This window comes from Macrotis lagotis, chromosome 1, assembly GCF_037893015.1.
Source record: "Macrotis lagotis isolate mMagLag1 chromosome 1, bilby.v1.9.chrom.fasta, whole genome shotgun sequence".
Classification (NCBI taxonomy): Eukaryota; Metazoa; Chordata; class Mammalia; order Peramelemorphia; family Peramelidae; genus Macrotis; species Macrotis lagotis.
In genome coordinates, this window is record NC_133658.1 from 883,594,937 (window position 1) to 883,612,406 (window position 17,470).

A 17,470-nucleotide genomic window follows, 5' to 3' on the forward strand; every position below is an offset into this window, starting at 1 on the left:
TCAATTTTATTAAAGAAAAAGAATGTCTCATACCCAGGTATTTGATTGTATGCATATATATATAAGAAATTATTTTGAAATGTCATTTTTATGTTGTTTTATAAGGAATAACCAGTCATTTTTCTCAATATTTTATCAAGAGGTAATTTATATCAACATATTTGTGATTTTAAATTTTTCATCCTATTTTAATAGTCTAATCATTTGTTAGCCTTCTGTCTGTCATAATTATAGCCCTTGTTTTGTATACAATCTCCTGAACTTTAGAGACAACTGTTATAAACTAATAACAGGCAACACTTATTTTGGGTTTTAAGACTTACAGAGATCTTACAAACATTCTAGAACCTCCTAGTTATTAAAGGAGGTTATCACCTGGGAGGGAGATATTATAAGTATTCTTATCTTTTTTTTTTTTAACACAGTTCAGGAAATCATGACCTGGAAAGACTATGTGGCTTGTCCCTGGTTACAAAATAAGGTCAGAGATGGAATCTGAACCCAGGTTTTCCTCACTTCCATTCCAGAATTATATTATACTACTCACTCCTCTTCCAGAAATGATTTAAAACAATTCATTGAAAATCAAACAATAAAAATCTCTAAATTACAATTGTTTAGAGATGACATAATAAGATGGAACCTGAATGAAAAATGCCTATTGGGGTAAAAAAAATCTTCACATTAAATATTTCTGATTATATATATAATCTAAGATCTAAAGGACAAACAAAAACATGAAAGAACAAAGGATATAAACATTAACAACTAGATAAGAGGTTGCTTCAAATCACGAAGAAGAGAAATGCAAATCAAACTCATCTGAGGTTTCACTTCCTGGCAAATTGGTAAAGATGTTGTTTGTCCTTTATTTGACATCAGTGCCATTTCTTAACTCCTGGATGAATCAGATTTAAGCGAGGTCGATTAAGCGAGGTCGAGTTGTGTCGTCGGCCTCAGTACTTCTTCTAGAGTCCAGTGACAAGACAAGAATCATTATGACTGGCCATGGTCCAGGAGCACTGGATGACCCTGGTGTCTTTGATGTGTGACCAAGCTCTAAGCGTTCCTCTGAATCCACTTCAGCTGCCTTCATAACCTCTGGAACAAACTGTTCCAACAGAGGAATCTTCACATGCTTGGGGTACACATCCCCTAAGTTTGAGGCCTGTTGGTTAGCCTCAACCTGGTTTAGCCCATAGGTCAAGACGATTCACTAGGGTGTGGCCACTGTGCTTGCCAGAGGTGGGGGTTGGGTGACAAGATGGACACCACAGGAGGAGGAACAGCCCTGGGCATGGCAAGCCTGAACAGCAGAGGCGCAAGTCCTCCTTAAATACCCACATGTGTTTACTAAGTACCTACGCTCAACATAGTGTCCAGCAATAAGAAGTGAATAAACGTTCAAGAAGATAAGAAAAAATCTAAGGTATCCCCTGCCCTCCAAAAGATTTCAATCTGGGGCAGCTAGGTGGCACAGTGGGGAAAGCATCCTTCCTGGAGTCAGGAGGACCTGAATTCAGATTCTGCCTCAGATACTTGACAGATGAAATTGCATCACTGTAAGGAACTTGGCACCTGGGGCAGCCAGGTGTCTAAGTAGATAGTGCCCCACCTGGAGTCAGGGAGATTCCAAGAAATCTGACCTCAGATACTTACTAGCTATGTGACCCTGGGCAAGTCACTTCTCTCTGTCTGCCTCACTTTCCCCATCTGTCAAATGAGTCAGAGAAGGAAATGGCAAACCACTCCAGTATCTTTTATAGAATGAATCATATTTAAAAGGAAATAAAAGCTGTACATAATATTCATATCATGTGTATAGTCATCTACTTCTGATCTACACAACTGTAGAAACTGTTTTATGCTTATATTCAGAATTAAAACTAAAATGAAGTTTAAAATTATGAAATAAAAAATAAACTAAGCAACCTGGTAAAGAACAATATTGAGATGGTTAAAAAAGTCAACAATTTCTCACATACGAGAAACAAACATAAGGCAGAAAGGCAGAAAGAAATAAAAAGGTAACAATTCAAAAAGGATAATGAGAGGTTGGAACAAAATTTACTAGACATTAAAGAAATGCAAGAGTGAGAGGCAAGGGGCAGCTAGGTGGCACAGTGGATAAAACACTAGCCCTGGAGTTAGGAGGACCTGAGTTCAAATCCAGCCCTCCACATTTAAGCCCTAGCTGTGTGACCTTGGGCAAGTCACTTAACCCCACTGCCTTGCATAAAAAAAAAAAAGAGTGAGGCATAATCAAACTCTCAAAGGAAAGATAGTAGGCCAGACCACCTGCTTGCTTCTCTCCTAGCTTCAGTTTCCCTCTCACAAAAGAGCGTAGTAATATTATGTTGTCAGAATTGTGGAAAGTGAAGCACATTAAAACACTGTTGGTAGATTTGTGAACTGTTCCAACCATTATGGAAAGCTATTTGCAATTATGCCAAGAAAGGGGAAGGGTTTTTCTCATTACATTCAACTGAGATCAATGCATACCATGGAAACAATGTAAAGACTTACAGACTACCTTCTGTGGGGGGTGGGGGTGAGAAGCAAGAATGGGGAAAAATTGCAAAACTCTAAATAAAATCGTTCTTAAATTATTTAAAAAAGGGGGGCAGGGTTTAAGCATGTGACAGGCACTGTACTAATTGCCTTAATAATAATTATATCAGTAATGTAATATATTTAATATATAATTTAATAACAACATTTATATTGTGCTGGTGGTCTGGCACCCTAAGAACTTTTCAAATATTATCTGATCCTCCCAAGAATCCTAAAAGGGAGGTGCTGATATGTCCATTTTCCAGATGAGGAAACTGAACTCAGGTCTCAGGTCTTCCTGATTCCAGGCTAGAACTCCATCTACAAAAGCAGAAAGATCCCACATATACCAAAATATTTATTTGTTTTGTTTTTATTTTGTTTTTGGCTTTTTTCAAGGCAATGGGGTTAAGTGACTTGCCCAAGGCCACACAGCTAGGTAATTATTAAGTGTCTGCAACCGTATTTGAACTCAGGTCCTCCTGACTCCAGGGCCAGTGCTCTATCCACTGCGCCACCTAGCTGCCCCCCAAAATATTTATTTGTAATTAAAATGTCTTCTTTTACAGGATGCCTCCCCTAAGCTCTAGTAATTCTAGTGCCTTCTGTGTTTAATACTTATTTATCCTGTGCATAGCTTACTTTCTATTTGTTTGAATGTTGTCTCTCACCTTAGATTCTAAGTTCCTTGAAAACAGGAATTATTGGGACAGTGATACATTGCTGAACTGGGACACTGATGCATGGCTAGTGGAGTTGTGAACATATCCAACCTTTCTGGAGAAATGTATGGAACTCTGCCCATAGAATAATAAAACTATTCAAACCCTCTGACCCAGGGATTCCAATTCTAGGAGAACAGGGATTGTCTTTTGTCTCTTTTTCTATCCCTAGCACTTAGGAGTTTATTGAATGACTAATTACAAGCTTTTTTGCAGAAGCAAAATACCAGAAACAAAATAGATGTCCATAAACTGTAGTAACAATATGGAACAAGATCACAGAGTCTTAGCTTGGGAGAGATCTGAAGAGGCTATTTCAACCCCCAATTTTCCAAAAGAGGAAACTGAGGCTACAAAGGATACAGTAATTTGTCCAAGGTCACAGAGCTCCTAAGGATGTGAGATGGGATTTGAATCCAAATCCTTCTCAACTCCACAGAATTTCTCAATCCCTCTCTCCACTGTCCCAACATGACTGTTGGTCAATACATGAACAGAATGAAATACCCCACACCATGAAAAACGACAGAGCTAGAAGTGACCTCAAAGGTCATCAGACCCAACTTCACTTTACAAATAAAAAAACTGAGGCTAAGGAAGATGAATGTCAGAGCCAGAGCTTTAGAATACACTAAATACAAAGAATACAGAAAAGCACTGGAAATCTTACCTGAGTAGTTACAAAACTAGGTCAGCAGAACCAGGAAGGGGGCAGACAAAATTATTTCAACAATGTCAATGGAAAGAACAAAGGTTGGAAATGGAATGCTGTGTAATTAAAACAGGCAAGCTTGGCCCTGAAGAAGGGAGAAGACGGATCACCCCACTTCTGCATGTAGAACCCCGCAGGTACTATCTATCAGGCTAGGCTGCCTGGTTTGACTCCTATTTTTCTGTTGTCTACAATCAATCAACATTTATTAAGGGTCCACTACATGCCAGGCCCCAGGGCAGATAACCCTGCCTTGTTTCTTCTTTTTTAATTAAGGATAGTTCTCTAGGTAGGGGAGAGGGAGAAGGAATGTTGGAAATGATGATGTAAAAAATGCATATGTATACAGCAATTAAAAAAATACTACTGAACTGATATTTTAGACAACTTTTGGGATTTGATTTTTAATTAGAGTAGGATCAGCATACAGACTAAAACCACATTTGAGGGTTGTTTCCTTTCAGAAGAATGGAAGCCCCATGAAAGCAGGGATTGTTTGGTTATCCCCAGCATCTTGCACAGAGTAGACAATCACCAACATGAAGCACAGTCAGATCCAGATTCAGATCCCAAAACAAAGGCTGATGCAAGCTTGCCTTGGATATGAAGACTGGAAGAAGGGGCAGCAAAATTGTCCTTGAGGCAGGGTGTGAGCCAGTCTGCAAGAACTGGGAGCTATTCATTCACAGAGGAAGCAGTGGAGGGGGGAGGGCACCTGTCCAAAGAGGGGACAGGGACAACAGGGTGGGAGCAGAGGACCCCTTCAGGGCCCAGGAACACCATGGAGGTCATGCCACTTTTGCTCTACAATGGCTTCTCTGAAGGGTCTGTGGCTCAATCAGGACAGTCCTGGCTTTACAAAAGGGCCAGGGACCACATCACAATTTCCCAATCTGACTCCTCCCTGCCTATGAACCGGTCCTACCCCAGGGGACTTTAATACCTAAGTAAATACACTGACAACTGAGGTTAAAATAGTTGCACCGAAGCCTTGTCACCACTAACCTGATGATTTACTCTTTTCTTCTGTTCACTGTGGTGTAGTTCTTTGTGAACTATTGAGAGCATGGTTTTGGGCACAATAGGAATAACAGAAAATTAAATAATTTTAAAGTTCTTTATGTATATATTATCTCATGTGATCCTCATAATAACCCAGTGAAGTGCTATGTGGAATATCTCCATTTAAGAGGTAAAGAAACAGAGTCTTTAAGGAGCTTAAAACTATCCCATAGCCACACAGGTGCCAGAGACAGAATTCAAACCCAGAACTCCCTAGACTCCAAGTCTCTTTCCACTAAATACTATGCTTCCTGCATGGTCTCTACCACAGCAAGAAACCAGTCTAAAAGGGAACAGAAATGGTGAGATGACAAGTCACAAAGAAAAGGCTGCCTGGAAAGTCAGGAGCTACCTGGACCTCCTAGTCTGTCTGCCAAGGAGCTCAGCTGATCAAGTGCCTACTGTGTGGTGGGCACCAGCCCAGGAGTTCCTGAAGAAAGAGTGGGACAGGGGGTTTCCTGAGCAGGGTGCCCAGTTTCCAGTGGGCCACAGTTGACTAACAGTCAGGTAGACTGACAAGCAGAGCTCTTGAGCAGCTTCATGTCATCATTTTAAAAGAGGGAAAAGAAAAAGAACAGGACACATTAGAAAACTGTGTTGTTCTTAAAAAGGAAAACTTCAGGTGCTTGAGGTGAGGAACTTTTAAAGTAAAAACAACTGTGTGAGTTCAGCCTGAGCCTTCCCACCTCGCCTCCAAGAATCCCTTTCTCTCCCTACAAGTAGACCTGGCCCAAGCAAGGGTTTGAGAGAAGTTCAAGGTGGAAGGGGAGAGAGGTGACCCCTTTCTTCCCTCCCCTCTGGAGTCATCCACCCAAGGTGTGTGTGTGTGGGGGGGGGGGGGGATCCAGGCCTCCAGACCCACCAGAAGGTCAGCGGTCCTGCAGCAGAACCAAGTCTATTCCATGCTGCCCCACCCCCTACACCTCAGCATACTCTTATCACACACTCATACTCTTCACAAATTCATCAGAACACACATTCATTCACACACTCACACATACTCACTGTCCATCTCACACATCTCATCACTCACACACCTATTCACACATCCACTCACATACTCTATTGCACACACAACCCCTCTAATATGCTCTCACATATCAATACATTCAATCAGTCTCACATCTACTCACAAACACACATTCACATTCTGTCAGTCGTCCAACACCATCCCTCAAGTCTCACACACAACACTGACACACTCGGTCTTACACTGTTGCACACACACTAGCAGGCTCAACCCTCTCACATGCGGTCATGCACACTTTCACATACATCCTATCACAGTCAATGATCACGCTGTCACATGCACACGTTACCTATCTCATAACACACACGCCATCACACTTAGTCTGACGCTCAAAGCCACACTTCCACACATATACAACGGTATCCCGTCAGCTTCGCACCGTCCCACACACCAAGCCGCCGCACACTCCGTCACACACACACGCTGTCACACTAGCACCGTTACACACACACTATCACATGGACACAACAGCATCCCGCGGAGTCCTCTGCACACTCCCGCAGACACCCCGGACGGGCACGCTCAGCGCCGGGCACGCTCGGGGCACACTCGGTACCGGGCACACTCGGAGCACACTCGGCGCCGGGCACACTCGGCGCCGGGCACACTCGGGGCACGCTCGGCGCCGGGCACACTCGGAGCACACTCGGGCACGCTCGGCGCCGGGCACACTCGGGCAGTCTTACACCACGCTAGCGCGCTGACCGCACTCCGCTCCGCACGCCGCCCTCCCTCCGTGCCCCCCCCCCGCACCCGCTCATTCACGCACACTCCCCCACGCGCGGGCCTCGCCCCCGGCCGCACACGCGCGCTCGCGCCGGCGGCGGGGGCGGCCCCTCCCCCTCACCTCATCGGCGCTCAGCTCCTCCATCGCTTTCCTCTTAATGGTGGAAGGCGTCGGGGCGGGGGGCGTGGGGGCCGGGCCGGGCCGGCGCTGCTCCGGCTGTCCTCGGGCCGGGGGCGGCTGCGCGGGGCCCGCTCCCCCGACGGGGCGGCCTCAGAATTGCATAGTCAGAGGTGAAGCCGGGAGAAGGGGCCCCCCGGGAGAGGCGCCCCGGGCGGCCGCGGGGCTGCGCTGGGGGACGGAGGCGCCCGGCTCCTCGTGGCGGCCGCCGCGGCTGCAGCCCGGGCGCTCGCTCTGGCCCGCGCTGGGCTCGGGGGAGCCTCCTCGGGAGCCGCTGTGGCCGCCGCCGCCGCCGCCGCTTCTGCCGCCTCCTCGGGCAAGGCCGGCCGCCACGCCACGCCCCGCCCCGCCCCGCCGGCCCGTCTGCCCGCCCGCCTGCCTGCGCGCCAGAGCCCCGCCGGGGGCCGGGGAAGGGGCCGGGAGTGCGGGTGCGTCGGGCCCGAGCGCCGAGCCTCCTACCCCTCCGCCCGCCGCTGGCCCCCCTGGCCCCGCCAAGGATTATTCATCAAAACAACAGGGCGGCCATCTTGGAAAGGGATCACGTGACCCCGCCGGGGAGGCGGGGCTCCCGGCCCCCCGCAGGAGGCGGCCAATGGGAGCGCGGGCCCCGGCGCGCCGGCGTTCCTCTCCTCCGGGCGGTGCGGCCCCCGCCCCTCCCCCTCCCCTCCGCCTCCGCCTCCGCCTCCCCCTCCTCCCTCCCCCGCTCAGCAACAGCCCGGGGAGGCGGGAGAGAAAGGCGGGGCTTGGGCGGGGGGGGGGCGGGGAGGCGGACGGACGGCTGCCATGGCAACGGCGCGGGGCAGGGCGGGGGCAGGGCGCGGGGACGTGGACCGGAGGAGGCGGGGCGAAGGCGAGAGCGAGGCCGGGGCCGGAGGCTGACACAAAGGGGACCTGACGGGGCCGCCGCCGGCGTGGGGGGGAGGGGCGGGCTGCGTGTCCTCGACGCGCCGCGCCGCGCCGTGACGTACACGCACGCCTCCTCCGGGCCGGGAGGGGGCGGGGCGCAGCCCTGAGCCGCAGCGGCCGGGGAGGGGGAGGGGTGCGATGGGGGCGGGGAGCAGACTGTGAACACGCGGCGCCGGCCTCGGGAGAGGCGCGCGCTTGTGTGCGTGTGTGCGTGTGTGTGTGTGCGCGCGTGTGTGTGTGCGTGTGTGCGTGTGCGTGTGTGTGCGCGCGCACCTACTCTGTGTGCAGCACACACACAGCCAAGGCCTGGCAGAATGTGTGAAATGCAAAATCCTTCCCGAGGCCCGACTGACTAACCAAAGGCTGTGCAGAAGCAAACTGTAGGCCTCGCGGTCGGGCGTGTGCATGCACACACGCACACACGCACACACGCGCGCACACACATACACGCACACACACACACGCCGAGGCTCCCAGTCAGCACGTGCACGCCAGCAGCCACACACAAGATGGCCTTGCCCTTGCCGCCGGAGGCACACCCCGGGCCTGGGGGGAGGGGTGCCCCAGGATCACGCTGTACACACACCTCCCGCTTACACCACCGGCCTCCTGGAAGCCTCCAGAAAGTGCTCAGCACTCGCACACACTCACACAACCAGGGTCTCCTCCCCATGCACACAAATACACCGGACCCCTGCAAACACCAGCATACCTCAGCATGCCCGCACACATACGCACACATCACCACACCGTGTGTCCCCTCGCTACATACACACCTGCCAACACACAAATTCACTATAATCCTCTTGATTATGCACAGCAACACAAACGTTTTTGACTGTACACACAAGTAGACCACATCTGTGAATACATCCCATCCCCATGAAGACAAAATGCATACCCTTCACTAGGCACACATACACATAAGACCATTTACACACAGGAAAATAGAGCTCATTATATTGTACACACACCACCATATACACACATGCCAGAGTCATGCACTTAAACACATGCCATTATGCACATTTTCCTCATATAACCATAAACTCCCTCACCATGAACACAAAGATACCTCAGTGGACACTGATACACCTGGCCATACAAAGTGAAATATACGTTATTGTACACACACACATACACACACACACAATCTCATTTCTAGAGGCATTCTCATAGCAAATATCTCACTGTTCACAGTCCCATCTTTTTTTCCCCTCCCTTGATCTGCTAAGCTCATCCATCTGTTCTGAGATAGCTGACTGGGTGTGAAAAAATGGAACATGAACAGAATTTCAGCTATTTTGACTTAGTTGGCTTTTTAAGAAAACATCTTGTTGAGCTATTTGAATACATTCAGAAGATGATTAAATATGGGAGCATCAAGTAATGGAAAGTTTTAAATCTAGACACACAATTCAATGGATTCCTCACCCCAAGACAATGAGTAAAAGCAGGGAAATCAGGAGCTACATAGACAAGGGGATAAGCATTTCCTGATAGGCATGTGTATCCACACTGACATATGGAAACCACAAAGTGGTCCTGCCGGAATTGAGTTCCAAGTTTTATCACATAAAAGAAGGTATTTGATTTCTTACCTGGTTGTAATTTTAAAGATAGTGTTCCAGAATTGGAACAGTTACAATTCATTTCATATAAGCTTAAATTTAGTAACCTAACAGCTAGATATTTAAGGAATTTGTGAGGCAATTGAGGGCTTTGTAAAATGTCTGCAATCCAGGAAAAGAATTCTTTTGTGAAGAGATTATCTAAAACTATTTAAGTCAAATAGTATATTGCTAGTAATTATGTAAAAGAAGCTTTCACTTTTGAATTGTCCAAGTTTTGTATAAAATACAAATTTAACCAATTCATTTCAATCTGATGTAACCCTTGGTTCAGGACCACCACCCCCCCAAGCCCTGGCCTCACAGTGCATCAGGAATCTCCCCAAAAGGATTATATTTTCTCCTTGACTCCTTAAGCCCCAAACCAGAGTTTGTTCCAGAAATCAACAAATAAATTCCTATTTAGATTTCTCCAGGACAACAAAGTCCTAGCTCCTATATTAATATTGAAGATAAAAATAGCATGTTAGATAGAAGACAGTCTTTATTTCACCCTAAAGAAAATGCTGAAGGTGCAAAGGACCTATAGGAATCCTTAAACAGTGTATAAACTCCTCTTAATAGAACATGAGGCTGTCAATGGGGCAATACCATGACCAAATTCTTTATTCTTGCATCCTGCTACACTGTAGTTCATATTTCTCAGAGACAGCAAATACAATTTGGAATTATCAGATAGTCTTACCATCTTCCGTCAGACCTATATTATATGAATAAAACAATGTACTGTCTCTGCTCCCCCACATCTTGGCTTCCATCCATTGCTCCTTCTCCAGCTAGGAGGACCACATGAGTGATTTTCTTCTTTTTCCAAGAAGTAAGCTCTTCTGGGAATGATCTACACTTCTTTTCTTTTTTCCCCCCTCAGAACTAGATTTTATCAGTTCTATAATCTATGCTTCTATAATTTTCCTTTTCTTTGGCACATGGGCAGGGCCAAAGTAAAGGTCAAGTGCAGAAAAAGATTACAAAATTTGTTTCCAATTACAATATTCCTCTATACCCATGATTTCCTGCGTCTACTTCATCTTACAAGATTTTGTGGGACCAAATGAAAGGATGTACTTAAGTACTATATAATTGTAATCTGTCATTGAGAGATGGCATGGAGTAGTGAATGATGATTGGTTTTCAACTCTGTGACCCCATTTTGGGGTTTTCTTGGCAAAGATACTGAAGTGGTTTGTCCTTTCTTCTCCAGATCACTTAATAGATGAGAAAACTGAAGTACACAAGATTAAGTGACTTGCCCAGGGTCACCTATCTAGTAAATGTCTCATGCCAGATCTAAACTGATGAAGAAGAGTCTTGATTTCAAACCCAGGGCTCTATTCACCATGGTGACTTTTGTCTGCCCAGTATGAATAAAAAGTTTCATTACAAACCAGGACCTCTGATTCTTTCTAGTTGAAAGATTCTGATCAAGTCTCGTAACCTCCTAGATCTCTAGGTGAATTTTTGAGACACTAAGTTGCAGGAATCCCAAGTCCAGTTTCTGTTTTCCTCTTCTGTTGTAGGTTGGATCAAACTCCTCTGGAAGCCTTCCTTTTTTAAAAATTTTTTTTTTAATTTTACTTATTTAAGACAATGGGGTTAAGTGACTTGCCTAAGGTCACACAGATTTGAATTCAGGTCCTCCTGGACTCCAGGGCTAATGCTCTATTCACTGCACCACCTAGCTGCCCCAAAGTCTTCCTTTATAGCTCATAGTCTTATAGGAACCTCCATCCTTTTCAGCTTCTCTGCTTGGTTTCATACTCTGCCCTGTACTGCCCTGCCATGCCCAGGATAAACGGATCACCTGAAATCTCATCACCTTGAAGCCTGGCTCTGGATATTTAACATTTTCTCAACTCACAATTGCCTCTCCCCTAGGATCAAGCTTTACCTTTCTCCAAAAACTTCTCTATAGAAGGCTCACAATTCCAGGTAACTCTTCTCCATTAATAGCTCTTGTTTGGCTTCCATACCAGCCCCTCCCTCCCATCTCCTTGGAAGTTCCTCTCCCCCTTAACTTCCTTTTGTAAGTAGTAGATAAACTGACTCATTGACCAAAGAGGCTGTCTCTTTTCTTATTTCTTTCCTCATTACTTAGCAGATAGTAGGTACTTAATATTTTTATTATTTTAAACGGAAAATGTAATAATATAATAATTATAACATTATACAATATATTGTCAGTATATTATATTGACAATTACATAAATTTATTTTATGTTAATACATCCCCATGTATTAATATGTTGATGATTGATATGTCAATAGATTTTTTATCAATATACAATCATTATTTGTTATTGATGAGTCATTTTAATCACATCTGTCTCTTCATGATCCTATATGGGGTTTTCTCAGCAGACATACTGGAGTGATTTGCCATTTCCTTCTCTACCTCATTTGACAGATGAACAAACTGACACAAACAGGATTAAGTGCCTGAGTCAGATTGGATCTTAGGTCCTCCTAACTCCAGGGACAACTCTATCCATCGCCTAGTTGCTTTCCTCAATCATTATAATATATTATCATTATCATTATTATTTTATTTGACAACAATCATAATAAATTATTATTATTGTAAGTATTATATTTGGGGACTCAACATTCATGCTGCCTCCTGATTCATTAGCCTCCTAATCCCAACATTCACTTGGTGACAGCAGCCCCAACCCTACCACTGCCCAAATTTCTTCATAAAAGAAGTGAGAAAACTATCCATCTCTCTTTGGATTGCCTGTGACTGTGTTGTAAGAAACATTGTAAATACCCCACCTAGTGGTGCCTAGAGCTCATCTCTGTTTAAACCCATGTTCCTCCAAACTTTTCAAGTTAACTCATGGTGCAAAACTAAGGTAAGCCTTGTTTCTCTGCTCAAACTTCTCAGGAAAAGCAACAGGTCAAGCCTACCACAAAACAATGACTCACAAGCCAAAGCAGGAAGGTAAGAGGATCATGGCTCTAGTACTGGAAGGGATCACACACGTCGTCCAGGTTAGCATCTTCCAAAAGGGAGGATCTAGACTCATCCAGAGGATGGTTAGCTACATCATCCACTCAGTACTCTATAGGGGTCAATGATGTCTTTAATGCCATTCTCATATAAGTGTCTATTCCATATACTCTTCCCAATATCAATCACCAATAATTGGCAACTCAGTATTATTTCAATAATTTATATCAATTAGCTTTTATGAAGTGATATTTACTTGAAAATATCTAGCAAAACCAAATTACAAACATCTGTGCTTTCCCCATTCCCTAATACCTTGGAGACATGCCTTTTTACCCTCTCTCCTTTATTTTGTTCCTCAAGTATATGTAAAATTGGGGATATTCTTTTCTTTTTTCTTTCTTATTTTATTTTTCTCAATTAATTACATATAAAAATAGAAATATACTTCTTTTTTCCCTCTTATTTTATTTCTTTTTTGCTCACATCCTGGTAAAAATGGGAATGCTCTTCTTTTTAATCTCTTTATTATTTATTCCTCAATTTCATGCAAAAATGAAGACTCTTCTTACCTTTTCTCAATTACATATAAAAATGGGAATGCTCTTTCTTTTTACCTCTTATTTTATTTTTTCTCAATTACATGTAAAAATAGAAATATTCTTTTTTCCCCCTCACATTTTATTTCACTTTTGCTCACATCCTGGTAAAAATGACAATATTTTTCTTTTTTAGCTTTTTATTATTTATTCCTCAATTACATGTAAAGATGGGAACTCTACTTTTTTTCCTACTTTTTCTCAATTACATATAAAATGGAAATACTCATTCTTTTTTCCTCTTTTATTTTATTTTTTCTCAATTGCATTTATTTTTTATGGTTTATTTTTTATTATCTTTTCCTTTTTTTGGTTTGTTTATTTTATATTGTTACAATGATCTTGTTGTGAGAGTAAACATAAATCCCCCCTCCCAAAAAAAAGATGAGAAACCTCAAGAATAGTGAGAGAGAAAAAAATGTACTTCAGTACTTCAGTTCAGATTCCAATGGCTGTCTCTGGGATGAGCTGTCTTCTTTATCATAAGTCCATCAAAGAAGTTGCTTCAGTATTTTTTCCCCAGTTGCTATTACTAGCTGTGTTTCCTTCCACTCTATTCCTTCCCACTCTCATTTATTCTATTCTCTGTCTCTTCACCCTGTCCCTGATCAGAATTGTGTTGTATCTGAGTACCCTCTCTTATGATCTTCCTTCTCTTCTACCACCTATTCCTCCCTCCCCTCCCCCATTCCCCCTTATCCCATCCCTTTCCTCTCATTTTTCTCTAGGGTAAGATAGATTTCTATACCCTATTAAGTGTATATGTTATTTCCTCTCTGAACCATTTCTGATGAGAAGGAAGGCTCACTCATTCTCCCTCACCTTCTCCCATTCTACTCCACTGTAAAAGCTTTTTCTTGACTCTTATGTAAAATATCTTAGCCTCTTCTTCCTCTCCTTTCTCTTCCTCCCAGTACTTTCCTTTATCACCCATTGATTCCATCTTTTTACTATATTATACCATTATATTCAGTTCCTTCCTGTGCCTTGTCTATATGCTCCTTCTAACTGCTTTGCAAATGAGAAAGTTCATATGTTATCAGTATCTTCTTCCCATGCAGGAATACAAACAGTTCAACATCATTAAATTCCTCAGAATTAGTCCTTCTTTTCCACCCCCTCCTATGGCTTCCCCAGAGTCCTGTACTTGGAGATCAAACTTTCTGGTCAGCTCTGATTGTTTCAATAGGAAAGTCTGAAAGTCCTCTGTTTCATTGAAAGTCCATCTTTTCTCCTGTTCAGTTTTTCTGGGTAGTTGATTCTCAATTGTAAACCAAGATCTTTTGCCTTCTGGAATATCATATTCCAAGCCCTATGAGCCCTTTAATGTAGATGCTGCCAGATACTGTTTAATCCTGTCTATAGAGTTGATAGTTGAATTGTTTGTTTCTGGCAGCTTTTAGTATTTTCTCTTTGATTTAGGAGTTTGGAGTTTGGCTATAATATTCTGAAAGTTTTTCTTTTGGGATCTCTTTCAGGGGGGTGATTGTTGAATTCCCTCAATTTCTATTTTACCCTCTGCTTCTAGGATCTCAGGGGAATTTTGCTGTATCGTTTCTTGAAAAATGAAGTCTAGTCTCTTTTCCTAGTCATGACTTTCAGGTAGCCCAATAATTTTTAAATTATCTCTTCTGGGTCTGTTTTCAAGGTCAGTTGTTTTCCAATGAGATATTTCATATTTTCTTCTAACTTTTGTTTTTTCTTTGGAATAGTTTTATTTCTTCTTGATTTCTTGCAAAGTTGTCAGTTTCCTTTAGTTATTTTCTTCAGAGAGATTTTTAAATCTCTTTTACTACCTGGCCAATTTTGCTTTTTAAGGCATTCTTCTCATTTGCCTTTTTGTGTTGATTTTTCCATTTGGCCTAAACTGTTTTTTTTTTTTAGGATTTTGCAAGACAAACGGGGTTAAGTGGCTTGCCCAAGGCCATATGACTAGGTAATCACTTAGTGTCTGAGACTGGATTTGAACCCAGGTATTCCTGACTCCAGGGCCAGTGCTCTATCCACTACACCACCTAGCCACCCCCTAAACTGATTTTTAACATATTATTTTTTTTTTTTTAGGTTTTTGGCAAGGCAAATGGGGTTAAGTGGCTTGCCCAAGGCCACACAGCTAGGTAATTATTAAGTGTCTGAGACCGGATTTGAACCCAGGTACTCCTGACTTTGCAAGGCTGGTGCTTTATCCACTACGCCACCTAGCCGCCCCAACATGTTATCTTCTTCTGTATTTTTTTGTGTTACTTTCACCAAGCTGCTGATTTGGTATTCATGATTTATCTGCATCATTCTCATTTCTCCTCCCAATTTTTCCTCTACCTCCCTTAATTGCTTTTCAAAGTCTTTTTTGAGCTCATCTATAGACTGAACCCATTTTCTATTTCTCTTGGAGGTTTTGGGTACAGAAGCTTCGATTTTGTCATCTTCTATGGTCAGATTCTTTTGTCATCTTCTGAATCTTCCATGGGACCAAATTTTCTATGGTCAGATTCTTCTTTTTCTGTTGTTTGCTCATTTCCTCAGCCTGTGACTGATTTACCACACTTCTAAGGCTTTGGAGGGGTTTTGGGGACATTTCACAGGGACCTCAATTCCTCCAAGTTCTCATGAGAAGTTCTGACTGCTCTCTTGCCTGTGCTCTGGGATGTGGATGAACACAGGCCCTCCCCTCTGCCCTGAAGCTTTGAGGATGAGCCCTGCTCAGTTATAGTAGTGTGGAAGCCCAAACTGCAACCTGGATCTGAGTGTGGGCAAACAGCTGAGTCCTGCCCCAGGGAGAGCAGAGAGACCTCTGCAGTCTCCCCCAACTCCCTTACCATCTGTGAGCTGTGTTCTGTAGATGCTGACTGGCTTCCCCGATTCCTGCTGCAGGTTCTCACTGCAGGGCTGAGGCTAGTGTTCACACTCACTCTGGTATGGCAGAGTTCTCTCACCGCCCCTTCAAGCTGTTCCCCGTGATTCCTAGGCCAGGGGGTCTGAAAATCACCCCCTCTGCCATAGACTCAGGCACCCCTAGGGCCCTGGCCCTGCACTGCTCAGCAGTGACTTTTTCCAACCCCTGGTCCCAATGAAACAGACCTTTCCTGTGGAACTTCTATGTTGTCTTAGACTGGAAAATTGTATCACTCAGTCTTTTTGTGGGTTCTGCCCCCTCTAAATTTTGACTTGAGTCGTAATTTGACACTTTTGGGAGATTTTGGAGGAACAAGTTTCCAGGAATTCCTGATTTCACACCGCCATCTTAGTTCTGCCCCCATCTTAGTTCTGCCGCCCCCCCTCAATTGCATTTAAAAAATGGAAATACTCTTCTTCCCCCCCCCCTTATTATTTTATTTCATTTTGCTCACATCCTGGTAAAAAATGGGAATACTCTTGTTTTTTAACTCTTTATTATTTATTCCTCAATTTCATGTAAAAATGGAAACTCTTTTTCTTACTTTTAATACCCCTCAAGCAGGTCAGAATAACTTGTAACCAGAGAACAGATAATGTGTTGCTGCTGTTATTTTAAACATTGTTGAGTCATCCATTTTGTAAAGTGGAATTTGAAGTCTAAGAGACCAAATAGCAACAAAGATCTAAAACTTTATTAGTATCAGTATCATATGCATCAGTTTTGTTCCAAAGATAAGAATTTCAGTGTCATAGATTTTCTTCAAGGACAGTGACCTATGAACTGTCTTGTGTTACCTCAAATAAAGGTAAATTTTATCTAGTTTTATTATTTAATGTGGAATTAACATATATTTGTGGAACTTATCCTGAAGTACAGGTATATTTTGCATGATTTACTCACTTGATGAGACTGTTCTTTACATACAATTTAGAATTAATTAATGATTTGGGACTTGGAATCAGGAAGACTCAACTTCCTGAGTTCAGATCTGGCCTCAGTCACTTACTAGTTACATGACCTGGGCAAGTCTCTTCATTTTGTCTGCCTCAGTTTCTTCATCTGTAAAATGAGTTGGAGAAGGAAATGGCAAATCACTCCACTATCTTTGTCAAGAAAATTCCAAATGGGATCATCAAGAGTGAGACAAATAGGATATTTAACTGTCTTTAGTTATCATGCATAATTGGCAACTTTGAAGGATAGTAGAGGTCATCTTCCTATAAATAGTGTTCTGTTATCTATGTTTTATGTGAGAATTATATTCTTTTCAGTCTCTACTCATCCTAAGAGGGGAACTGAATGGGAATGGAATTGGACTTAATTCCATCAATTGGGGAATGGCTGAACAAACTGAGATATATGTAAGTTATGGGACATTATTGTTCTCTTAGAAACCTGGAGGGATGGGAATTCAGGGAAGCCTGGAAGGATTTGCATGAACTGATACTGAACAAGATGAACAGAACCAGAACATTGTACAACCCAGCAGCAGCATGGGGGTGATG

General features: G+C 43.5%; 1 protein-coding gene across 3 annotated transcripts in view; it reads right to left on the bottom strand.

Moving 5' to 3' along the window:
• The window catches only part of UBE4B (ubiquitination factor E4B), a 124,791-nt gene extending 117,606 nt beyond the window's left edge, over nt 1-7,185 (bottom strand). The window contains exon 1 of one of the 3 annotated variants that reach the window (XM_074218490.1): nt 6,927-7,185. In XM_074218490.1, the coding sequence (XP_074074591.1) occupies nt 6,927-6,950 (24 nt within the window). In that variant the 5' untranslated portion in view covers nt 6,951-7,185. The remainder of the gene's footprint in view (nt 1-6,926) is intronic. The other 2 variants (XM_074218491.1, XM_074218492.1) reach the window with 2 other exon arrangements.
• Nucleotides 7,186-17,470: the final 10,285 nt, after the last annotated feature.